The sequence below is a fragment of the Phytophthora cinnamomi genome (genome assembly GCF_018691715.1).
Source record: "Phytophthora cinnamomi strain GKB4 chromosome Unknown Contig49, whole genome shotgun sequence".
Lineage (NCBI taxonomy): Eukaryota > Oomycota > Peronosporomycetes > Peronosporales > Peronosporaceae > Phytophthora > Phytophthora cinnamomi.
The window spans coordinates 110,531-136,746 of record NW_027150982.1 but is presented as its reverse complement, the minus strand read 5'-3'; the positions used below and the strand labels follow the sequence as shown (position 1 = coordinate 136,746).

Here is a 26,216-nt window from a genome sequence, read left to right as displayed (position 1 = left end):
TATGCATAGACCGCAAAGTCCACCCATACATCCCAGTCTCGCTGCGCGTCCTCATTCATGTATGTAGCTACACAATCCTTCCATGTCCTATGGAACTGCTCGACTAGTCCGATCATCTGGGGTCTGTACGGTACCGGGTTGATCTACTGCGCCTGGAGCAGGATAACCAGCTTCTCGATCACCTTGCCCGTCAGTTCAGGAGCTCCATCTGTCAACAACTCGCGAAAAGGTCCGAACTTGAGGACCACGTGCTTCATCAGGAACTCGGCCACGTTCTCGGCCGTATGCTGCTTCACCGTCACGGACACAGCGTAGCGCGTCACGTACTCTAGTGCCGCATTCACGTAATGCTGGCCGTCAGCACTCATCGGCAACGGCCCTGCAACATCCAGCGCCCACCGGTCGCCGACGTCACCGCCTCTGATACTTCAGAGCGGAGGCACTATTTCACGTGGCCTCGCTTTTCTGCTTCCGCACTCCCGACAACCGCGTACCCATTATTTCATCTCTTGGAGTAGCCCTGGCCACCAATATACTTGGGCGATCCGTGCGTGGGTATGGGGAGCTCTCAAGTGCCCTGCACACACGGAATCGTGGCTCACCTTAAAGACAATCGCTCATAGCTCCGGTGGTAACACCACACGCCGTCCATTCGCGGTGTTGATCAGCACCAAGCCGTGCCGTGTCTCAATCTTCATGCTCTTGTACTCGTCCACGCTCACCAGCCGCTACACTAGCCTACTCCTTTTCTGTGCTGTCATGATGTCTTCGTCCGAAGCTGGAGAGTCTGCACACCCACGCCCTGCTCGTTGTTCTCGTTCACTGACGTCGCCTGCCGTTCGTTGGCATGAATCACCACCGATGCCTCGGTTGCAATGCCGTCACCACCAAGTATGGGCCCTACCCGTGGTGCTTCGTCTCCTGTCAAATTTCGTGGCGTCATTGTCATTCGCTGCCGTTGCCCGCTTTGTTGTACGGCACTACCGTCGTGCGTCTTGGCAATGTGCGGCTTTGTCCCGCTGGTCTTCGTGATGCCGCTCGTCATCGTCGTGCCCTCACCACCTCCGTGCCGTTCGTGGCATCGTGGTGCCCGGACATCGCTGTCCGTGCCCCCTACGTCTTGCCGAACATCAGTCGTGCTCATGTCCATGCTGAGTTTTGCGCGGTACGGTATTCTGCGTGCCCCCTTCGTCGCCTCACCGCCCGGCATCGTGTTCGCGTTCGAGGCTGCCGTCTCGTCGACCACCATGAACTGCACTTCACGCGATTCCACCGGCGTTCTCTTCACCGTCTCTCGTGTGGACATGGACGTCCTCGTAGTGCTCGCCGTCGTCAGCGTTGCTGCTACCATCGTCTCGCGCTTCGCGCTTGACTTGACGGAGCCGTGCTTGCGCTGCTTAGCCGTTCCTGCTAATGGCGGTGCTGTGTTCGTGACACATAGCGACCCCAGATTCTCGCTGACAACGGGCCGTCACTGGTTTGACTTGGAGTATATATGGAGTTGTGATTGGTGGAGAGAGAGGATGCGGCACAGTCGTACCCGTGTGACATGAGTGGTGACAGGGATGGGGCGTGTTCTTATGGAAAGAATCCTGCGTCTGACCGCAGATGGGCCCAACCGGCTGGAAATGTGAAATCCTGGGCGTGCACACCCAGGATTCAACAGTGCATTCAGTCCAGCCACATGACTTTCCCTTACTACGAGTGCCTAAAGGCTGGCGGAAAGTGTCGCTGGAGAACGTATCCCAGAGTACACCTCGTCTTGCTGTGGTCCTGAGCGACAAGATGGATCAAGTACCAAGAAACACCCACTACCACCACCACGATCACGCGCTGGAAGCCGTACAAATTGATGTTTGTGGATATACACGCTAGTCTGTGATGAAGAAGAGTTTGCACCCAGAGTGCACCACGGAAACCCAAGATTCACTTGTGTGAAGACAAATGCCCCAAGATTTCAAGATGGAGTCCTGGGATTAGATCGTGAATCCAGACGCCCTATAATAAAACCAAGTATCTCCCAAGCCGACATCCAAGATTCACCAAGTTACGCCAAGATTCCAAGAATGACCCAAGATACCAAGTGGAATCCTGAGTGTGAATGCAAGGCAAGTTTGGAGCCAGTTTGAGGCCAGTTTGCAATCAAGTGATGTGTGACTTGAAGAACAGTCGAGAATCCACTAAGACCTGTCCACTCGACTTTTTCGAAGAGAAGAAGGAGAGTGCTCACACTATACTGTAACCAAGACAACGGACTCGCTGCATGGTGAAACCAAGTCATTTGTTAACCCACGACGAAGGTGCGACGACCAAGTCGTCACTAGTCAGGACCTCTGAACCCAAGGTATACTGAAGCCAAGATATTCGACCCGAAGCATAATGAACCGAACACATTTGCCCGAAGAAGAGTGCAGAAGAGAGAAGTGATAGTGTAGTCGATAACCAAAACAGAGTTCAATTTTCCCTGTAACGCGCAAGTGACTTCGGCCAAGCCTGCCGACGGAAATCCGGAGGACCCGAGACTACTACCGCGGGACATTGAGGACACATCGACTACAAGGACGAGTCGTCTGTGTGAGCTCCACCTACTCTAGGTCCAGTTAGGTGGTGACCAGAGACGCCCTGTGCTTCCTGGGGTGATCCACCTATTACATATCCTAGTTGGGTCGCTTGCTGTGCTCGTGGTAGCCCATTTCATGTTCCCGATTGTGTTCTGGAGTGCTAAGTAGTTGCCTCCAGGATATTGTATTGAGTGCTGCGTGTGACGGGAAGGCTAACTGATAGTGATTGTATTTCCCTCTTAATTGAGGGTGGTGCGCGTATTGGCGAGTATTCAGGCGAGCTAGGCGCCTGGATTTCAGCCTCGAGTGAGCCTAGTGTGTGAGTGACCCACCGCCCGAGGATCCAAAAGAATAAGTGACGGTTAGTTGTAATGTTGTATACTCTGTATTTGTTGGTTATCGGACTAAGAGAGCACTTGGGTAAGGTGCCTTCTCAGTTCCAAGCTTCACCCAAAGTGGAAGTGAAATCCTGGATCCTGAATTCGTGACATTCTGGGTTCGGGTGATCTGAAATTCTGGGTTGGCCACTCGTAGTCGACACTTGGGGGGCGTCACCTTTCCAGGTTTCGCGTCTTCCCAGCGTCGGACCTCGCGTCGCGCGTACATTACCGTACGCTCTCCATCCAGCACCGGTGCTCCCAATTCTGGAGCAGCCTCAGCAGCATCCTAGACGTTGCCTTCCGGTGCCGTCCTTGGCGCAGCTCGCGAACTTGGGGCCGGAATCCTGGGTTCAGGTGGTGCGGACCCAGACTTCATAAGTGAACCCTGGGTTTTCGCCTCCTCCTTCATACGCACGGGCTCCGACTTCACTTCCACCACAGACTCGACCGAAGATGAAGACTCGGAAACCAAGTCAGTCATCTTCGGGGGCTCAACCGCAGTGGCACCTCCCTCAGACGGCTGAGCACCACCCTCGCGGGCGTGCTCCTCCGGGATGTCAGGATGCTGCGACCCAGGATTCGCCTCCGACGATCCAAAACCGGACGCTAATGCGTATTTCGCTGCGGCCTACGCGACCGGCGACTACCTCAAGTGGCGGTCGGCTCTGGCGAGTCAGGATGATGCCTGGATCTCTGAATTTCACCTCGCCCGGTGGGGCGTTGGTGGAGATCTCACGGCTATTCAGATTCCTCTGAGCGTCATGACGCCACGCGAATGTGTCGCTATCCTCCAGACTCTGTTCTTTGAGGCAGGATTAGAGTTCGTCAACTTGATTCCGGAATGGTCCACGACACGTGCATCCAGGATTCCAGACGGCATGGTGCGCTGTGTCATGGAGGAGATCCAGACTTTCCTCACAGCGGAGCTTGTCGAGTGGAGACTTGTGGTGGCCGGGGTACCTTTCAAGGTGAACGCTGTGCCTGAAGATCAACCTGCGCCAGAAGGACCACCAAGACTGGATTACCACAGGGAAGATGAAGACGGGGATTTATTGATGACGGATTGCGACGCGGACCTACTCGGGCGACAGTGTTCCTGAAGTTCAGGGTGACTGTACTCAGGATTTCACGGAGCCCGCGAGGGTCGAGTGACAGCGAGCCGCAGTCCAAGCGCACTCAGCTTGGACCACCTCGGCCGCAAGTCCCGTCGACCCGTCCGCGTTGTCCACGCCATCGCTGTCTTCACTGACGGCGTACAAGTCTTCGGCTGGTACCTCGCGTCAAGATTCCAACTTCGGCACTTCGCGAGCTTCAGGCGAGAGCACCGCCTCAGGCGCGCAATCGTGTCGCGGCAGCTCTTCATTCTCGTCGATGATGTCGCTTGGTCAAAGGGTCGGAGCCTTGGTGCTGGTTGCTCAGAATTCTGGTGGTGTCGCCGTTGGCGGTGATTTTGGATTCCAAGTCACCCGGACATTCATCCCTCCGCGTCTTGAGGATGACGTCGCTGTCCGTGCACTCTGACGCCGACGTCAGGATTCCGAAGCACGGTGAATCCAGGATTCCAGCTTCCGCCGAGCCCGTCGGCACTGGTGACGTCAGCGGCGATGAGCGGAGTCAACCCCGAAGCTCTAAGAGCGAGGTGCGCTCTCGGCGCTCGGCGAAATCCAGGATGTCGGCCGCATCCAGTCGCTCGGGTGAATCCAGGCGTCTTGGGTCAGCTTCTTCCGTGTCCGCGAGGTCTGGGCCTGCCCAAATCGAGCTGAATGTCTTGCGACAACAGCAAGAGTGGCAGGCCGCATGGAGCAGGAGCAGCGCGCGTTTCTTGCCCGGGAGCGTCTGGACGCCTTGGCGCGTAAACGCATGAGGGAACAGCGCGACTTGGAAGCGCGACACCAGATCCAGGCGCTCACTGACCGACTTGTCGAAGCGGAGATCGCCCGAGGTGAAGCCGAACGGCGCGCGCAGAGCTTAGAGGTCCGCCAAGCCCAGGATGAAACGCGCACCCAGGGTTCGGCCTGGAATTCAGCCGAAGCTGCGCGCCTAGACGCCATCTACGCGGAGCGGTGGTAGAAGCGCGAGGCCAAAGCCGACGTAGAGCGCTCACACTGGGCCTCGGAGATTCAGGCGACCTGGAAGGAACAAGTGGCTGCCCTGGAGAAGAAAGTCCAGGATGTCGAGGCCGAACGAGACCGTGAGCGGGATACTTCTCAGAATATGCAACACGGTTCCACGCCGGACAGTGGCGCGACCTTCGTGAGACATTGTCCCAAGTTCAAGCGTTCGTGCAACGGCCGCCCCTGATTTGGCAACTCGAGTCAGTATTGGTGGAATTTAGGACCCTGAATTCTCAACTGTGAATCCAGTATCCAGTGGTGTAATCAGTGATGACGCAAGTGTCGCACGTAAGAGACATTTAACAGCTGGCTTGAAGAATACCTCCGAATTCACCGCCGCTCAACTGCGAGCGACCGTCGTGCAGTCCACCGACACTTCGCGCGGCGCGAAGAACGTGAAGCAGGAGCATGGCGCGACGGAGGCCAAGCTGACGACGGAGGTTAAGACAGCGTCGATGACTGTGGTGAAGACATCTGCTTCCAGGAGGACAACGGACTCCGGTGTTCCGCAGGGCCGAGGCGAGGACTCTAAACGCTCGCCGGCCAGGAGGCAGACGTCCAAGAAGAAGAAGCGCCACGATTCCGACCCGCCTTCAGACTCGGAACCAAGCTCCGAATCCAGCGACGACGACTCGTCTTCTGACAGTTCCGATCACAGCTCGAATGAGGCCCCCAGTGTGAACTTGACGACAGCAGCTACGACCAAGGGGGGCACTACGCTCTTGACGTTCCGACCGTATATCCACTCGAACACTCTGAGTGAGTTCGATACCAAGGCCTCACTCAGGGAACGCGTACACTGGTGGGAGCGCTTCTCGAATATGGCTGCGCAAGGGGGATGATCCACCAAGACACGGATTGAGGAACTCAAGTTGAAACTTTCGGGAGCTGCGCGCGACTGGTTTAATCAGTTGCCGAAACACACTCGGCGTGACTGGAAGGAATTGTCGGCAGCATTCCGGAAGAAGTTCTGCAAGGCGCGCTCATCATACTCTGAACGTTATTTCACGATGGAGATGAAGAACTCTGAGAGCGCCTTGGATTTCATTTACCTGTTGAATTCTGCGGCTGGCAAGGCTGAAATCGATTTCCGCAAGTCATCGAAACGCCTGGAGAAACATATCCGAAGATTCATCACGAAACTCAGGAACACGCGATACAAGACGTCGTTGCAAGGCCAGCGATTCAGGAGTATCACCGACTTGGAGTACGCCTTGGAGCAGGACGAAGATGTTTGGAGTCGGAGTGACCAGGATGCACCTACATCCAGGACACGGGACTTCAGAGCTGACAACATCACGCAAGGCACTTCAGGCCAAAGCGCCCAGTACGTGCTTTTGTGACTAGGGGCGATGACTCTGGCTCTGATGTGAGCGAGGACTTTGAGGAACGCGGTCACTTCCAAGATAACAACGCCGATCTCAGGATTTCGACCCGGGATGCCAATGTGAATTCAGAATCGACCCGCGAAACTCGTGGAGATGACGTTGTCTCCTCTGGAAATGGAAACGCTCCAGGTGTGACCGGTGCTGAATGGACACAGTCTGTGGCGACTGAAGTCTATCGTGCGATGAATAACATGGGTTGGCGGCCACCTGCCCAGGTACCTGGAGCGAATTCTGGCTACCACTCGCCGCGCCGCGACAACCCGAATTGGGACAAGTACTGCGAGAAGTGTGGCAAGGTGCTGGAAGGACATGAAGTGTGACCGATGTTTGGACGTGGGCCATCCGACACACATGTGTCGTGCCCAACCGTGTGGGAACTGTTGCAAATTACATCTTGGAAAAACGTGTGAAGACTGGAAGACGCTAGAAGCTGTGAAGAAACTTGCCTACCAAGGCGCACTGAAGGACATGCCGAGCCAAATCCTGGATAAACTCCTCGATGGCGAAGCAAATTCTGGGAGGCCGTCAAACCAATAAGCCCGCTGGGTATGGACCCAGTACGCGCCGGGCAGAAGAAGGCCCCAGAGTTATGTGTTCTACTGTACGTAGGCCCGGAGCTGAGAGCAATGACCCAAGATAACCAACAATGCATGGCTACTTTGATTCAGGATTCGACTACGTGTTCAGAATTCCCACTACCTGATGGACCACACCCTGATGCAGCTAACTCTAATGAAATTGTGGAGTACAAGCTGAATCTTGGAGAGCGCTACGGGTGGTGGGAAGACCATAATACCGACCCAAACAAACGTGATGTTGCGATGGTGCACGGTGCAGTAAATGACTGTCGGACGAAAGTCCTCCTGGATACTGGCGCGACTGTGAATATTGTGAGTTTCGACATAGCGCGCAAGTTGGGACTCAAACTCAAGTCGCACAAACGAACGAAGGTTTCTGGAATGGGAGGCGTCCCGACATACATTGGTGCAAGTGCTGAGGTGAAGATCACCCTCGGTCTGAGGGTGGTGTATATCCTGAATGTCTGGGTTGCAAATATCGGCGAAGGGATCGATGTACTTCTGGGTATGAGTTTCATGTTTGCAGCTGGTTTGAGGATTAGCGTTCGCGAAGGTCTTGTGACACTGCCAGATGAAGAGACGATTGTCATGTGTGGATGGTCGCCTGGAGATCGCACAGGAGTTGACTTGCCTGTGAACCCCCAGCGCAGTCTGTATCGGCGACCAGGAGAAGATGCGGTGGTTCGAATTCAGTATGGCCAGACCAATCCCCAGCGTGAGCTGGTGTGGGCTGGACGAGGAGATCGCTGGGTTACACAAATCATCTATGCAGCGAAATCCTGTACGAGTGGTGACCATTTCGGATAAGAACGTCTGGATTGACACGCGGACCCCTGTCGCTAGAATTGTGTAGTACGGGTTCTTCCCAAGAGCCGGTCGCTTTGTGCGTCCAGGGTCTTCAGCCTATCGGGATTGGCAAGTATCTATCGTAGGGAATGTGCCGTCCCCTGAAGCCGAGATGCGTATGCGACGACTCGCTGAGTTCCAGGATTCCACGCCAGAACCGCGGTGCACTCAGACGCCAGCGTATCAGTGGCTACTGAGAATCCTACCTCGACCTGAAGGCGGGCCTGACAGGGCCATGCTGGCTGCAGTGCTTCCAAGGCCAATTCTTTGGCGCGTGCGCTATGCTCAAGATGCTGCGACTCAGACAGATGAAGATGCCCGTGAAACTGTCGTCACTCCACAAGAAGCCGAAGCAAGGACAAGTGAGGCAGAGACCGCTGGAGAGGGTATTGTGGTGACAACTGGTAGTAAAGACGACCCTGAATTCACCGGCCCGGATCCCGGTGTGTCTAGTGAAATCCTGGATGTACCGGACGATGACTACGATTCGCTGCAGCCTCTGGATGAATACTGGGATATCCCGATCTCTGGCATGCCAGGGACCCCGCTTGAGAAGTTGAAGCAAGAGTACGACCGTTGCCTGAGGGTTACCACCGAGGATCTCGACTATGAACCCGCGGTGTACATGCGTGAAGGCAGTGAGCTGCTCTCGCAGCTGCGAGACCAGTTGGTTATGCTTCCTGAGTTGCAGGACCTGGCACCCTAGGGCAAGATCGAGGAGGCTGGCGTCGGAGTTCCTGGGAAAATGACGCCTGAAATGGACGTACAATTGAGACAAATCCTGGAGTATCATCGGAAAATCTTCTTGGGTGACGGCAACGCGGCACCCGCGCCGGTCAGGGGTGTGGTCAGCAACCTGGATGTTGGCGACGCTAAACCTGTTGCCCAGCGCCCAAGGTCTATTGCACCTCACCTTTTGATTGAAGGTGTTTGAACTTCTGAAGAAACTCCTGGAGACTGGGCTGATTGAAACATCGACGTCGGCCTGGGCTTCTCCGATTGTCATAGTCCTGAAGAAAAATGGCGTTGACATCCGGATGTGCATCGATTATCGCGTGGTCAACGGATTCATCAAGCTGTCCCATTACCCGTTGCCGCTCATTGACGACCTCCTGATTGTATTTGAGTCCGCAATGTGGTTTATGAATCTGGATATGGCGAGTGGATTTTGGGCCGTCAGAATGACAGAGCGAGCTAAGTTAATCTCTGCGTTCTGTCCTATGGGTCACTACCAGTGGGTTCAACTGCCGTTCGGCTTGAAGAATGCACCCCTGATCTACCAGGCAGTACTCAACAACTGCTTGTGGGGCTTTGTAAGACTCTCGCCGGAAATTGGAAGCAGAAGTCGACCAAGATGTACTGGATTTCCTGGGATTGAACTCAGATGAACCCAGGATTTCAGCCGAAACGACGCTTGACCTTCCGGTTCTAACGGATCAGACGATGGTGTTTCAGCGTAATATCCCGGCACCACCCCAAATGGGTCCAGTACTTGGTAGAAGCTCGTATATCGACGACATTGCCCACGGTGCGCCCACCTGGGAGCAGTTGTGCCTGGATTTGGACGCCCTGCTCTTCCGCTTGCGCTACTGGAATATCTCCGTGAGCCTTCCTAAGAGCGAATTTGGAAAGTTGTCCATCCCGTACCTTTCGCACGAAATTAGTGCCGAAGGAATTCGGGCGACACGCAAGAATGCCAAGCGAGTCCAGGAATTACCTCCCCCGTCGACACTCAAGGGGGTGCAGAGCATCATGGAAAGTCTGAACTATTACAACAAGTTCATCGAAGACCTCCCCGTAATCGCTGCCGTCGTGTATGAGTTGACGGAAGAACAAGTGAAATCCAGGCAAGACTTGTCCAGAGCCAAGGAAGCGTTCGAAACCCTGAAACGCAAGATTGTCTCGACTCCGCTGCTCAGGCATCTTGACCGTTCCAAGCCGTTTGTGATCATTCCGCACGCAAACCAGTGGGCGGCCTCTGCGGTGCTAGGCCAGGAGTACGAGGGAATCGTACATCCCGTCCGATTTACGGGTCGTGTCCTGAACGATGCCAAACTGAGGTATCACATCGCTGAAAAGGAAGTGATTGCCATCCTGAGAGTCCTGGAATTATTTCGCACTCTGGTTGAACCCAGCCCCAAGATCATCGTGTACACTCGGTACTCTGTGCTGAAGAGGCTACTCACGTCGCAGTCAGCTGGCAGTCGAACTGTCAAGTGGGGCCTGAATTTGTCTCATTGGAACCTGGAGATACGTAGAGTGCAACGTAACGAGGATGGGTTGGCCACAATCCTGGGTGCAGGGATAACACCCCGAGAGCATCTGGATGAAGTCGCTGAAAACTTGATCCCGGTCAAGGGGCGTATCAAACCGCCAGTACCCATCAGTTTGGAGATGCTGGAAGCAGACTACGAAGGTTATATCCTGAGTTTCGAAGGGGCTGCGAAGACGTCTACACGCTAGGGAAGTTGCGGATGTATCCTGTGGCAAGTTCCTGGATGGGAAATGCTGGATGCGCAAGGATTCATTCCGGAAGACGCGACCGCGAACGACGCAGAATATCACGAACTTCTGAAGGGACTCACTCTGACGCTCGAGCACGGCATCCTGGATATTGGGGTCGTTGGTGACTCCAGGATCGCGATTCAGCAAGCGCAAGGTCTGATCAACTGTAACCAGCCTAATCTGCAGAGGAAGCTAGCTGAGTACGAGGTGTTGAAGACAAGATTCATGCCAGTAAGACTGGTTCATGTGAAACGTGAATTCAATCAGGCTGCCGACTATCTTACGTCGAAGAATCGCGCGCTTGGCGGATCATGGATGGTCGAGGACGCTGATGAACGAGAGCACGTGCAACTGGTGTCTACGATCCACGAGAAGCTGCAGAAACCGAAGGATATCGTGTGTGCTGGGAGTCAGGGTAGCAACGCCCAGAGAACTCAAATCCAGGGTGATCCGGGTCTGGACTGCTCCGCTGTCGACGGCGGCCAAGGTGTTCACAGTAATAACCCGGGCGCAAACCCAGGAAGCGGGCGATTCGGGTGAGGCAATGGGGCCTCTACAATTTCAAGCGGAACGTTGGCGACGAATCAAGGTGCATCAGAACAAAGACGCTTACCTGATGCAGCACAAGCAATTTCTGACGGGCAGCGTGAGAGAGCTGTGACACGCCCAATCCCGGAAACTTGCAAAAGTTGCTGATGATTTCGTTCTGGATTCTCAAGAGTTCCTGTATCGCTTGAGTCGCTCTACCAGGGATCGTCCCAGAGACGTGATCGACGAACTCAGGCTCGTTGTGCCAAGGGCGTTACGGCCTGACATCCTGCATTACGCGCACGAGGACTTCCAAGGTGGCCACCAAGGTATTACAAGGACGTATGAGAAACTGCGTTCTGAGTTCTACTGGTCCGGCATGTACGCCGATGTGGAGGTCTTCGTCAAGGAGTGTGTGGATTGTGCCAGCGGCAAGGGGCGTCTACCAAATCACGTACCATCCCCAGGAAATATTGAGCCTAGGCGCCCCCTGGAAGTCGTGTCCAAGGATTTTGTGACACATCTACCGAAGGCGGACCACGGGAACACGTTCCTGCTCTTATTCCAGGATGATTTCTCAGGATTCGTCATGTGTAAGCCAATGAGTTCTACGACGGCGCAAGACGTGGCGGAAGCGTATGAAGAGCAGGTATTCGGGAGACTTGGAGCTAGTTCAATGCTACGGCACGACCAAGATCCAAGGTTCATGAGCGAGGTGTTCACACGCTTCCGTGAACTTCTGGGCAGCAAGCAGCGGGCAACTTTGGCGTACCGTCCCCAGGCGAATGGTCTGTGCAGATTGTGGTGCGCAGCATCCGAGCGTACATCGCCGAAGCGGACCAGAGTGACTGGGACGACCACGCAGAACGCCTGATGTTCGCCTTGAACACGTCCTTCGATGCCACGCGTCTGGACACCCCTTTCTTCTTGGTGCATGGTTGGGACGCACACGGCACTGTGTCTGCTATGTTGGGACCCAATCCATCCAGCGCCCCAAAGCGCACAGCGTATGAGTGGCGCAGGAAATTGCAGCGTGACTACAGTTACGCGCAGGCCTGTGCGGAAGACCTCCAGAAGAAGGCCAAACGTGCGTGTTCTGCTGAGCAAACCAGGAAGTGGCAAGAATTGTCAGACCGTCTGAGATCAGGATTCGAGGCAGGGGATGCAGTCTGGTTATACATACCCAAAGCGCAACCGGGTCTCAGTCGCAAGCTGGCCCATATGTGGCATGACCCTTTTTTTCGAATACTAGAGATCCACGACAATTTCCGTGTGAAGCTCAAGGTGAAGGATACAGGATACCGTGTGAACCCATGCGTCCACGTGAGTTGGCTGAAGCCGAAAGCTCTGTTCCCACAACGACCGACCGTGGAGATTGATGTGGACGAGGACGACGATTTCGACGCTGCGTTAGTGCCCCAGGACAGCTGGGAACCTGATGTCCAGAATGACGAATATGAAGTCGAATAAATTCGTCCTGAGGAGGCATCCTGGTGCTGGCGTTTCGCGGGCTTGTTGTGAACAGCAGTGGAGTTGTCGTCGACGGAACGAGTGCGCTTGACCGGAGACATGGGTTTTGGAGCCGGCGGTTCGTCATCCATATTCGACTCACCATCTGCGTCGCCTTGATCTTCCTCGCCTTCGCCATCTTCCTCAGAGCTACTGCTGCTGAGCTGACTGCTGTCCACTGGAGGCTGGTAGTCAGGGTCATTCTCGAGGTCATCTTCCGAGGAATCTGCGTCTTCGTCGTCGTACACGATGTGATCATCGAGCCGCCCCCAGGATGCTGGGACTTCGTCCCGTTGTAGACGTCGGTCCAAGCGCTCTTCAGCCATTGCGTAGTATGCCTCAGGCACGTACTTGGCACAGGGTGTCGAATCCAGACGCCGCCACTACATCATGCTCACCGGCATCTTGACCAGTTGTGGCTGCCGGAAATGCCCATCTGCAGCGCGATCGCTGCCGACCCAATCCATGGCTGCGTCGTACTTATTCCCTGCGAGTATGGTTTGACGAACGTCAGGGCGAACCTCTTTCCAGTCGACGCCCCCAGGAAGCATCATGCGCGCAGCCTCTTTTGAGATGGTGGTTTTCTCGCCGGCACGTCGAACTGAGTCTAGGCCAGGCTTGCGATCCGTGGGGCGACCCTGCACCTTGTGACGCTTGCAATCCTGGGATGACTCCGACGCTTCTGCCTTCCTGGAGCTTTACCATTTCTTGGATTCTTGTGTTTTTGTTCCAGAATTCGCCTTGCCGCTGGAGTTCGCTTTCCCTTTGGGCTTGCTTTCGGAACCGGTGAGATCCAGGATGTCTGGGCGCTTCGGTGTCCGTGGCCCAACAGACGGAGGTAGTCGTTTGCTTTGTTCTGGATACGGAGGTACTGGATCCTTGCGCTTGCCCATCGCGGTGACAGTGATGGCTGTGTCCCAGGATTCAGGAGGCTTGGAGTCCTTGATGCAGAGCTTGAACACATCATGGAGACGCTCCAAATTTCCTGAGAAGTCTGTGTGTTCTTGCAGGAAGTCGGAAAACTTCCAGGGGTCCAGCGTGGCATTTTCGAGCCGTGATTTCAGGATTCGCGCTTGTGTTTCTGCGTCCTCGAGCCTGGCCTCCAGCGAAGCTCGCTCAGTTTCCAGGGTATCAATCTCGTCTTAGTATTTGGCCTTCTGAGTCTGGAGCTCTATCTGGTGCTGGGTTTCAAGGTCCGCCGTCTTGCTCAGAGCCTCCTCAAGCTCGCGGTGCCAGTAGTCAAATGTAACTTCCACTCGCGCTTGAGTTCCTCGCACTTGCTTTGAGCAGCGATGGCATCCTGGATGGCAGACGACCCTTGGGCTTCGACTTGCGTGCGGAGTCGGCGATGGCTGCCCAGGCCACGACGCAGGAATCCAGTTGTCTTGAACACGCACTCGACCAGCCGCGAGCTATTGAAGTGCCTCAGAATGGAAGCGAATTCACGACGAGAGCCAATGGAATTCAGGACTCCGTCCCTATCGTACGCAGAAAGCGCGACACGCCGCGCACGAAGCATACCATTGCTAGTGTCCGCGCCGCAGAGCTGTTTCAATTCCACGAGATCGTCATCCGAGAAGTCGTCGAAGCCAACCAGAGTCGTGGTCCCGCCATAGCCGTCCATGGTGTAAGCTCCATTGCGAACGTTGCTGATGGAAGCTGGTACACCCACGAGATACGCGTGGCCCTCTGGATCCGGTGGCGAGGGGAGCTTCCAATGGGGCGGCAGCTCAGGTTGTAGGAACGCGGGCTGGTGGACCTCCTCGTACTTGAGCAGACCACTGTAGAGGAGCCGGTGGATGTCGTGGATGGTGGCGTGGCGCGGAACGTTGTACGCAGGCGCCCGTGCGATTATCGCGCGCCAGATGGAATGTCAGCTGCCATGAAAGTCAGCTGCCACCTCCTCGGCTGTTTCTTGCGCGCTGGAGGCTGGACGTCCTTGAGCGGGGCTCGCGCTGCTAGTGCCCGCCGAATCGCCTTGACCGCCTTTGCCAGCTGTGATCGGCTGCGCGCGCCCACCATCCGAAGAAGCGCCTGCTGCGCCGGTGGAGCGCGCGAGGTGTCGTGGGCGCCGAACCGCCTCTCGAAGTGTTGCCGGGCGCCATGTCGCCTGCTGGAGTGTTGCCGCCGACTGTTGGAGTGTTGGAGATGGCCGCAGATGCGCTGCTCTCGCGCTGCTGCGCCGGAGCAGCCGCGTCAGCCGAAGGCGCCGCGCCGAGCGCTGGCATCGCTGCAGGGGCGCTCTCCGTCATGTTGATGAGCTGTGAAATGGCGATGTGACCTCGCATCGCGCGAGTGATTTTGTGCTTTTGGGAAAAGTACCTCGAAGATGGGTTCTGACGACCAACCGTTGGGGAGACAGATTGCAGAAGTGATTGAAATCCTGGAAGGCGACAGAGTGCAGCGGTCGCGTCAAGCTCTACGCTGCGGGCGCCTTGTGTGATAGTGGCCTGACCGTGGTTCACCTGTTCGGAGTATTTTCTTCTATGATGGACTTGGACCAGGAGGGGCGATTGACACATAGCGACCCCAGATTCTCGCTGACAACGGGCCGTCACTGGTTTGACTTGGAGTATATATGGAGTTGTGATTGGTGGAGAGAGAGGATGCGGCACGGTCGTACCCGTGTGACATGAGTGGCGACAGGGATGGGGCGTGTTCTTATGGAAAGAATCCTGCGTCTGACCGCAGATGGGCCAACCTGGAATGGAAATCCTGGGCGTGCACACCAGGATTCAAAGGTGCATTCAGTCCAGCCACATGACTTTCCCTTACTACGAGTGCCTAAAGGCTGGCGGAAAGTGTCGCTGGAGAACGTATCCCAGAGTACACCTCGTCTTGCTGTGGTCCTGAGCGACAAGATGGATCAAGTACCAAGAAACACCCACTACCACCACCACGATCACGCGCTGGAAGCCGTACAAATTGATGTTTGTGGATATACACGCTAGTCTGTGATGAAGAAGAGTTTGCACCCAGAGTGCACCACAGGAAACCCAAGACTTGTGTGGAAGACAAATGCCCCAAGATTTCAAGATGGAGTCCTGGGATTAGATCGTGAATCCAGACGCCCTATAATAAAACCAAGTATCTCCCAAGCCGACATCCAAGATTCACCAAGTTACGCCAAGATTCCAAGAATGACCCAAGATACCAAGTGGAATCCTGAGTGTGAATGCAAGGCAAGTTTGGAGCCAGTTTGAGGCCAGTTTGCAATCAAGTGATGTGTGACTTGAAGAACAGTCGAGAATCCACTAAGACCTGTCCACTGCTTTTTCGAAGAGAAGAAGGAGAGTGCTCACACTATACCGTAACAAGACAACGGACTCGCTGCATGGTGAAACCAAGCATTTGTTAACCCACGAAAGGTGCGACGACCAAGTCGTCACTAGTCAGGACCTCTGAACCCAAGGTATACTGAAGCCAAGATATTCGACCCGAAGCATAATGAACCGAACATATCTTCGAAGAAGAGTGCAGAAGAGAGAAGTGATAGTGTAGTCGATAACCAAAACAGAGTTCAATTTTCCCTGTAACGCGCAAGTGACTTCGGCAGCCTGCCGACGGAAATCCGAGGACCGAGAGACTACGTCGGGACATCGAGGACACATCGACTACAAGGACGAGTCGTCTGTGAGCTCCACCTACTCTAGGTCCAGTTAGGTGGTGACCAGAGACGCCCTGTGCTTCCTGGGTGATCCACCTATTCATATCCTAGTTGGGTCGTTGCTGTGCTCGTGGTAGCCCATTTCATGTTCCCGATTGTGTTCTGGAGTGCTAAGTAGTTGCCTCCAGGATATTGTATTGAGTGCTGCGTGTGACGGGAAGGCTAACTGATAGTGATTGTATTTTCCCTCTTAATTGAGGGTGGTGCGCGTATTAGCGAGTATTCAGGCGAGCTAGGCGCCTGGATTTCAGCCTCGAGTGAGCCTAGTGTGTGAGTGACCCACCGCCCGAGGATCCAAAAGAATAAGTGACGGTTAGTTAAGGTTGATACCTCTGATTTTGTTGGTTATCGGACTAAGAGAGCACTTGGGTAAGGTGCCTTCTCAGTTCCAAGCTTCACCCAAAGTGGAAGTGAAATCCTGGATCCTGAATTCGTGACATTCTGGGTTCGGGTGATCTGAAATTCTGGGTTGCCTTCATAATCGAGGACGCGTTCTGGATTAGACGTGCACCTCAGCGCTTCTTCAAAGGCTACATTTACAACTCCGGTGAAGTGCCGTTCCGTCGAAGATAAACGAGCCGGCAGGGATTACGCAAGGTTTCATCGGCCTCGCCTTATTCGATACAGCGCTGGCTCGTTCCGGATCACCCCACCTGTATGCCGTCCTGTGTCATCACGCCGTGCTGCGGCATCATCGTTCTGTTGCCCGTCGCTCTCGTTGTCACTGACAACGTCATTAGCCCACTTCACTAGCTTCCGTCGTGGGAGCTGGTCGCGTTCGTCGCCCTCGTCGCGCAGCTTGGTCTCACTGCCGTACACGGTCACCATTGCGTCAGTTTCGTGTCGGTCGTCGTCTCCGTGGTGCTCACCGTCGACAGACTGGTCATCGTCTCCGCGCTGGCCGCTGTCTCCACGCTGACCGTCATCGCCGCCCTCGAGTGGCTGTCCACCGCCTGCTTCAGATGCTCGCCCTCGTTGCTGGGGTCGCTCGTATACTGCACGTCCCTCGTGCACGTCAAGCAGGTCGCCGCGGTTGTCTTTCATCCTCGCCATCTTCTCGCTGTCTCGCGGCTCCGCCGCCACTTGCTCAGTCTGGTGTTTGTCCTCCTGAGCAGAGTGGACCGCCTTCGCCGTGCTCTTCGCTATTTTGTTCTCTGTACCTCCTGCTGCAGCCGCTCGCCACTTGGCCTTCTGCCATTTGCCCGTTCGCTGCTAACACCGTAGCAGTTGTCGTTGCTCGTGATAATGCATCAGCGACCACGTTCGTCGCTCCCGACGGATATTGCGCATCGAAATCAAACTCCTGCATAGTCAACGCCCACCGGTGTAGCTTTCCCGTCAGGTTTGGACTCGTCATTAGCCATTTCAACGCCGAATGGTCCGTGGTGATAGTAAATCGTCGGCCGTACAAATAATGCCTGAACAATGTAATAGACCAGACCACTGCTAGACATTCTGGCTCAGTCATCCCATAATTCGCCTCTGTCACGCTATTCACCTTACTTGCGTACGCAACTGATTGCCATCCGTCCCCGCGATCTTGCATGAGGCATGCACCGAGCCTCACTTTGCTTGCGCCGGTTACTAGTCGAAAGGGCAGAGACAAATCGGGGTAGATCAAAAGAGGCCGAGTCGTCAGAACCTAATCACGTGCTCGAACGCCGTCTACTGTGCGCTCGTCCATTCCCATTGCACTCCGTTCCGTAGCAGTTTGGTCATAGGCGCCATGATACCGCCAAAACCCTCAATGAAGCGGCGGCAATACCCCGCTAAGTGCACGAAGCGCTTTACTTCAACAGCCTCTCGTGGTTGTGGGAAAGCTCGCACCGCACTTACGATCCTATCCAAGGACCGTACGCCATCTGCGCTCAGTTCGTGCCCAAGGCATTCCATCCGTCGTGCCGCAAACACACACTTTTTAAGCTTCAATGTAAGTTCTGCCGCCGCAAGTCTCTCAAGCACGCAAACTAATTCTAAAACGTGTCTCTTAATTCCTCCACGTGTATAAACCACGATATCGTCTAGATAAACTAAACACGTAGTCCATGTCAGCCCTCGTAGTACATTGTTCATCATTCGCTGAAATGTAGACAGCGCGTTAGTTAGTCCAAATTGCATTCGTACGAACTGATACAACCCCGGCTCCGTTGTGAAGGCCGTCTTCGCTTTGTCTTTCTCAGCAACTCGAATCTACCAGTATCCAGCTTGTAGGTCCAAAGTGCTGAACAATAAGGCACCCCCAAGTGCCTCGAGAGTCTCATCGATTCGCGGAAGTGGATACGCATCTTTCTTCGTAATCTTGTTGAGCGCACGATAGTCTACGCAAAACCGTACTTCGCCATCCTTCTTACGAACCAATACGACGGGAAACCCCCACGCTCCGTCTCCTTCTTCAATTAGACCAGCAGCTAACATCTTTTTCACACTGAACTCGATCACCGAATCCTCCACTTGCGCCTGACGCCGTCTCTTGAGCATAACGGGCGCTGTGTCACCCGTATCAATACGGTGTTCCGTGCTGAGCACCGCGGCAGGTGGACAATCGCCCGTGTCTGCCGTCAGCTGGAGGTATATACGCAACCGCCGCACTATCAACTCTCTGCTCGCGTCGTCCTTGGTGCCAATTTTCAAGTTCGGCTCGTCCTCCAGCGGCTCGTCACTACCGCCTAATTCGTTCAACCACTCGTGGATCCGCTCACATCGCAATTCTCCGTTCATTTGCACTAGCTCTACGCTACTATCTAGGGGTACCTACTGAACCAACTCTTGCCTCGCAGGTAATCGCGCCTCCGCGTTCTTCGCGTTCATCGCCGGCACTATTGCTTTGCCGTACTTGACCTTCGTGACGGTCGCCGCCAACATCACCGCTCCAGTGTTCGTCGTAGGCAGGAAGACGCCTACTTCATCATCATTCGCCGCTACTGCCACCTCAACCTTTGTCACTGCACATGCATCAATTTCCGTTCTTCGCATTATTCGCGCAGCAGTCACTCGTGCTCCATTACCGTCGCCGCTCGTCCTAAACGGGATGACTACTATCCGGTCCTCCGTAGTGTAGCGAATTTCATTCCTATCAAAATCCATAGTTGCCCCATGCTCACGCATGAAGTCAACGCCAAGGAGGAACCCGTCCGTGCATCCGGACACAACACATGCCTCCACACGAATGATTTCACCAAAGACACTGCGCATGTGGAACTCCCACACACCCACTATGCCCAATAAAAAGCCACCAATGCCTTCTACATAGTCGACAGGGGCTGCTCGCTCAACTCGATCGCCGTACTGTATCCAGTCTGTGCCTGCCACCGTCTAACTCGCGCCACTGTCAAATTTCACGTGTCTTCTCGCGCCCGACACTTCCATGATCACGGTGGGGAGCCCGTCATCCGATCCAATGTACTCCACGATCTCGCCACGAACTGGCCGTCGCTCAACTTGGTCACCGCGATACTGCACAAGGCTGACTCATGCAGGCTTGACTTGCTGCCGCACTCGTCCCTCGGCATCGTCATGCGCACGCTGTTGCTTGCGTTCGTCGAGCTCCTTCATGGCGTCGTCGGCCACACGCCGCAGCTCCGCCAGTCGCTCGTCACTCATGCGCTGCTGCTCCGCCACTCTCTCACGCTCCGCATTTCGTTTGCGGACAATCCGAATCTATGCACGCTCACGTTTCATATGCTGGCGAGCCTCCCGTCGTACAATGCGTGCTTGCTCAACTTCAACACGCTCGTACGCATTGTCGCTCGATTCAGTGCTCGCCTCGCTCGTCGCACCGCCGTCCGTGGCCACGTCGCCGTTCGGAACGTTCACCGCGGCCTCGTTCATCGTCGCGGGCGCCGTCTCCACCGACGCCTCTGTTCCCATCGTCCTCGTGAACTCCGGTGCATTCGCGCTGGTCGCCACCACGCACGCTTTCGCAGTGCGGCTTCTCGTCACCGGGACTGGCTTCGCCGTGTCCTTCTCCATCGAGGCGTCGTCTGCCATCATCTTATCCCCGTTCGCATCTTCGGCCAGCTTCTCGTGCGCATCGTCCACTACACCGACGTTCTACGTTGACATCGTACTCGCACTCGTTGCGGTGCGCGGACCCCTCGTCGTACTCGTACGCATCACTGCGCACGAGCAGTTCATCCTGCTCGGGCGCACCTTGAGCACCATGCTCGTCTTCCCCACGCCCGACTCCGTCGTGCACACAGTCGCCGCCAGCGACTCGTTCGTCTGCACCATCGTGTTCGCATTCGTCGTCGCGTCCGCGTCCGTCGTCACCGACACGTCCGTCTTCGTACTCGTCATCACCACCGCCGCCGTTGCATGTGGAACCGATGTGGCGCCGTTTCGGTTACGTATTTGTCTGATCCTCCCCGCCAAAGTCTGGAGCCATCCTCGAGTAAACTCGGTAGACGTGGATGCCGCATGGCATTCACGTACAACATGCCCGGTCGAGGCATGCACTGAGTTGTTGATGGCAAACTCTGCCATCGATAAGCACTCGCTCCAGTATTGGAACGAGTGAGCGTAGCTCTTCAACATATCGACGAGCACGCGATTCACGCGCTCGGTTTGACCGTCCGTCTGCGGATGATCCGCAGTCGACATGGAAAGCTGGCTCCCAAAAGTGTAAACACTTGCCACAGGTGCGCTGTGAAGCGCGGGTCTCTGTCCGACACGATGTCGGACGGCATATATGGTGTTTGAACACCATGTCGACGAGCAGACGGGCCGTCTGCTTCGCGGTTACTTCTGCCGGCACTGCAGCAAGATGTACCATCTTGCTGAAGCGGTCGACGAAGACCACAACACCGGTATTCCCTCCGCTATCCGGGGAAGACCAACGATGAAGTCAATGACATGGACTTCCAACACTCCGACGGAGTCGGTAGTGATTGGCGGAGCCTGCGCGAATGGCGCAGGCTTTACGCGTTGGCATACCTCGCAAGCACGGATGTACTTGCGCACCCACTACTGGTGGTGCCAGTAGAAGTCGCGCGTGAGAAGGACGTATGTCTTCACGTCCGAGATGTCCCGCAGTCGGGGCATCATGATATTCGTACATGATCCTGAGTCGCAGATCATGGTCATTCGGTACGACAACGCGATCCGCATTGTCGTCGACTGCGTTGTAAAGAAGCCGTCCGTCGTGCACGAAAGCGGTGTACGCGCTCGAAGGTTTGGGCAGCTTCTGACGAGGCCTTGTCACAAGGTGTTGCGCCATAGGCCAGCAAAGAGTTTCGCGTCCGCGTCGTGCGTCCGCGGCCTTCACATCATCCAACAGAGACGGTGTGGGTGTGCTCGATCGCATGGCGTCAATGGCATTGACGTCAACAGCTTCTGCATAATCCGGCCGACGTGATAACGCGTCGGCCACCACGTTCAATCTTCTGGGTTTGTATTCGACCCGGAAGTTATATTCCGCAAAGAATGAGAGCCATATCGCCATTCTTTGGCATATGTGTGGCGACTTCACTGCGGTGCGCAGTGATGCATGGTCGGTGTAGACCACAAATGGTCTACTCCCAAGCAAATACACTCGGAACTTTGCGAGTGCATACTTCATGGCAAGGAGTTCCTTGTCATGCACCGGATAGTTGCGCTCAGCTGGCTTCAGCTGACGCGATTGGTAGTAGACGACACGATCACGGCCCTCGTGATCGTGCTGCATCAACGCGCATCCGATTGCGAAATCGGATGCCTCACACACTATGTGAAATGGGCGATCTTGGTCAGCCACTGCCAAGATCGGCGCCTCAGTCAAGCCCCGCTTGACTGCATCGAATGCCTTCTGGCAATCGGGTGTCCAATTCCACACAGCTTCTTTCTTAAGAAGCTGTGACAGCGGGCGGATCTTGCCCGCATAATCCTCCACGTACTTGCACAAGTACGTGGCCAAGCCAAGGAACTGCCTCAGTTCCTTGACACTTGAAGGCGTTGGCCATTCATTTATCACTCTGACCTTTTCCGGGTCAGGGCGAACGCCATTCTTTCCGACGAGACACCCGAGGACGGGTCTCTCGCTCGCCCCGAATATACACTTCTTCAGGTTCGCGTAGAGCTTATGCTTTCGCATAAGCTCAAGTAGCTTCCGGAGATGCACCCTGTGCATCTCCACGTCGGTCTTCCCGTCCACAGCCCGGCTGTGGATGAACACATCATCGAAGTAGCTCGGTGCGAAGTCCCGCACCGAGCGCAACAAGTGCGTCACGCACCTGTTGGAGGTCGCGGGGGCGTTCGTAAGCCCCTGTGGTATTACTAGCCACTCCCAGAGCATGCCGCTTGGCGTGCTCACTGCCGTGAGAGGGATATCCCCCTCACGCATTAGGATTTGGTAGAATCCATCGCGCAAGTCGAGAGCACTGTAAACGGTGCTCCCGGCCATCGAATCGATGATAACATCTTTTCGTGGTATCGGCGTCTGCGCCGGTACCGTCGCATCGTTCAGCTTGTTGTAGGCATGAACGATGCGCCATCCGCCCTGTGGCTTCTTGACACAGAACGTCGGAGCACTGTGCGGGGACTTTGATTCCCGCACTTGTCCTGCTTTACGACGACTTTCAAAGAAGTCGTCGATCGCTTTCACTTGCTCTCGCGGCAGTGGCCACTGCCGCGTGACACAGTACTTCGTGCCCGGCACGAGATCAATCTCGTGCTGAATGCCCTTATCCTGCGGAAGCTCCGCAGGAATGTCTTCCGGGAGTACGTCTTTGTACTCCCTCAACAATTCGTAATAGGGACTCGACTTCAGCGAGTCCCAACCTTGTTCCTCGAAGCGCTCTCGCTTCGTCTTCGCACTGAGAGTGTCTTCACTCTCAGTGGTACATCCCATGAAGAGCTGCCTCAGCTCTTCGTTCTCGCTCTCCGTTCTTTCGCTGTCCGAAAGAACGCAGACTGGCTCGATGCGTCCATCGTGCAAGTCGCGCGTGAAGCGCTTCCAGCTCATGGCGAAGTCAACTCCGACGCCCGTCGTCGGAGGATTAGCGAGTCCCATCCCACGATACTGGAATCCAGTATCGGTGCGCGTCAAAACGCTTAGCGTCTCGACATCCGGCGTCACCGCCTCAGTCTGCCCAGCAGACTGCTCTTGTTGCGTCTCGGTCCCGGACCGAGACTTGTGCAGCGTTTTCCGCTTGCGCCGTCTTCTTGTTGTGCGGAGCCCGGCTCTGCACAGTTGTTCTTCTGGTCCAGGCCCGGCCGTGGACAGTTGTTCGCCGGCGGACCCTGTCCGCGGGCGCGCGGTATCAAACCCGGCTTGACTGCATGTTCCTTCGTGCAGCCCGGCTGCACGGTGATGTGTCTCTTCGCCGGCAGACCCTGTCTGCGGGCGTGCGATATCAAGCCCGGCTTGATCGCATGGCGCTTCGTCGTGCAGCCCGGCTGCACGACAGCATGCAAATTGCGTCAGTGCGGTACGTTTGCAACCGTCCGCACTGTTTGCAGCGTCAACTCCCGGAGTTGACACGCCTTCGTCACCTCGACGCCATTCATTGGCGGAGCCCCTCATGACCGAGGGTGCGTCGGCTCCCGGAGCCGACGCGTCGTTGTCGACCTGACCGCTTCGGGTCAGGGACTGTCCCTTACACGCTTGAACGTGGGTGTTGGTTCCCGGAACCAACACATCTTTTTCTTCCGACGTCGGCAGCATTGCCGACGTGGGTCTCACTTGTGCGCGCCCTCGCGCACTTCTTGGGCACTCCGGGACAGCAGCATAAAGCGCTGTCTCGACTGGTGAGCCGCGCGCACCTGCTGGTGCGCGCGCTGCGGTAACAGGGCCATCGCTCTCTGTTCCGCTATCGCATCCGAAGCGCACGAACGTGCGCTTCTTCCAGTCTAACACCGGATCATGCCGTGCAAGCCACGGCATGCCCATTACCACGTCGAACTTATCGTCCAGGTTCAGGACGATAAAGTGTTCGACAAACACTCGTTGTTTGTACGAGAGTGCACGTTCACGACGCGCTTCTCGGTCTTCACTATGGCACATGTTGCCAGTCGCGCTTCCAGAAGACTTCGAGGTACATGTACCTCTTCGAAGTCAAGTCTCGGCAGGCTCCGTCGTCGAACAAAGTTGTTCGACGTGCCATAATCTACCAAAGCTCGAAGCGAGTCACTCGCTCTCTTCGAGTAAACCTTCAAGATGACTTGGTTCGGCCTGTCATCTTGTTTCTTGCAGCGAGAGCTGGTCTCACTGGGGGCTGCAGTCCTCAGTGTCGCGTGCCCGATGTCGGCACGCGCGACTGCATTACCAGTAGGGCGCCCCGCGCCTACTGGTTGTTCGCGGTTTTGTTATTGGTCCACGGCGATGCCTAGCATCGCCACGACGGCCACCTCCAGGGGGCATGGGAGCTGTGCACTCCCGTGCAAAGTGACCGATCCTTCCGCAACGGAAGCATCGCACGTTACCTCCCTGCTGCTGGTAACCAGCAGTTGTTGCATTCGAGAGGTCCATTGGTTCTGGACCTCCCGGCCTCGCTACCGGGCGCGGTTGCGGCCTCGGCACGTTCACATGGAGTTTAGCCTGCCGCAGGCTAAACTCTTCTTGCATGGCAAGAGTGATCGCAGCTTCGAGAGTACTCGGGTACTCTCGGAAGAGATAGGTCTTCACAGGCCCATCTCTAAGCCCCTTCATGAACGTGACGACCTTGGTCGCCTCGTCAATCGGGTTAGTCACGATATTTGATACCAAATATCGTGCGCGCTGCGCGTAAGCATGGACGTCATGCTTACCCTGCTGAAGGTCGAGGAACTCCGCCCTCGACCGGAACTCGTTTTGCGGGGGTTCAAACGCTTGTTTGAGCTCCTCTTTGAATACTTCGTACGTGCTGAAGCACATAGGATCGGAGAGTCCGCGTCCATACGCCCAACCCCTTGTTCGTCCGCCAAGGCAGGACATGGCGAACGCGACCTTCGACAGCGGGTCGACGATGGGTCGAGCCGCTATGGCTGTGTCGAGCTCGACAAGCCATCGGAGGAGAGGCTCGCCCTCTCTTCCCACGTAATTGCCCACGCTCAATTTTAATGGTTGAGCACGCGGTGTCGTCCCTGACGACGCCGTCACTGAGGAAGCAGCATCACGCTGCTCCTTCATGATGAACCCCAGAGCAACACCATGTTGCTCCGTCGGCGATAGCGTACGCAGCATCGTAGCTATCGCCGCTTCTCCAATGACTGTTGACAGTCGTTGGAGGGCTTCCCACTCTGGGTCAGACAGGTGGGGGGCAGTCAGCGCGTGCAACATGCGTTGCAGGCGTGTTGGAGCTCTCCATGGGCGCCTCCGTGCTCATGGGGTTCTCGGCTCCGCGTTCGTACACAGCGTACGAACGTCAAGCAGTCGGTCGTTGGACGGACTACAAAGTGCTACCAGGTGTAGTGGGTCTACCTTGACTCACTACTTTAGCTTACACGTTGCGCAACGTGTATGAGGAAGCGTAAGTACTTAGTAATTACTTAGGTTAATTATATTTGAATACACAAATATAAGTTAAATAAGAAAGGATTCCAAGTGACTTAGATTAGGTAAAATGAGAACTGTATCGTTTGTAAATTGATCTTCCTCTAAAATCTGCTAAAAACTGTTTATCATCTATGAAAGGTATTGACAGCGGCTGGCTGTCAGAGCCCCGCTAATATGCATGACTCTGATTGGTAGAAAGATGCTGCTTTCTACCAATAGGATATTTGGGTATGTGTGGACCACTCATTGTGGTGGCTTACTTCAATGTATCAATTGGTGTGTCTTACACCAAGGCGAGGAAGTATCCAAAACTTTTAACAGATAACCTATCTGTTAAATTCACAAGTGGCTTGCAGCCACTAAAATTTGCCGGTGGGAACCCCCCCAGTGGGGGGGGGGTTCCCACCGGCAAATTTTTAGTAGGCTACTCAAGATTGGCGACTCAATAAATCCAGCGAAATCATGAGTTGTGTTTCCACCGGCATATTTTGAGAAGGCGCGGCCTTTCGTCCATTCCAAAGAGCTGCTTGACGATGGAAGAGCTGGCTAGCGGAACGGTCGTAGTTCTGCATAGGTTTCTGTCTCGAGGCTACGCATCATCTAGCGGCGGCGAGGACAGTGACGACACTGATGAAGCAGTGCAGTACTTGCTCAGTGGCAATGCCTGTACCAGTGGATTGTCTCCACCACTG

General features: G+C 55.3%; 2 protein-coding genes across 3 annotated transcripts; both read right to left on the bottom strand.

Annotated features, from left to right (window-relative positions):
• Positions 1-143: 143 nt before the first annotated feature.
• Positions 144-19,676, bottom strand: IUM83_08083 (Gag-pol fusion protein; the record flags this gene model as incomplete). Of its 2 annotated transcripts, XM_067932434.1 has the most annotated exons (3): positions 144-379; positions 16,730-17,288; positions 19,572-19,676. In XM_067932434.1, 3 exons carry the CDS (start codon positions 19,674-19,676, stop codon positions 144-146), a joined length of 900 nt encoding a protein of 299 aa, XP_067789917.1. The 2 variants fall into 2 exon arrangements, with proteins under 2 accessions (XP_067789917.1, XP_067789916.1); XM_067932435.1 differs by lacking the exons at positions 16,730-17,288; positions 19,572-19,676 and having other exon boundaries at positions 144-368.
• A 57-nt stretch (positions 19,677-19,733) lies between these two features.
• Positions 19,734-20,306, bottom strand: IUM83_08082 (uncharacterized protein; the record flags this gene model as incomplete). Its single annotated transcript, XM_067932433.1, has 2 exons — positions 19,734-20,126; positions 20,226-20,306. 2 exons carry the CDS (start codon positions 20,304-20,306, stop codon positions 19,734-19,736), a joined length of 474 nt encoding a protein of 157 aa, XP_067789915.1.
• Positions 20,307-26,216: the final 5,910 nt, after the last annotated feature.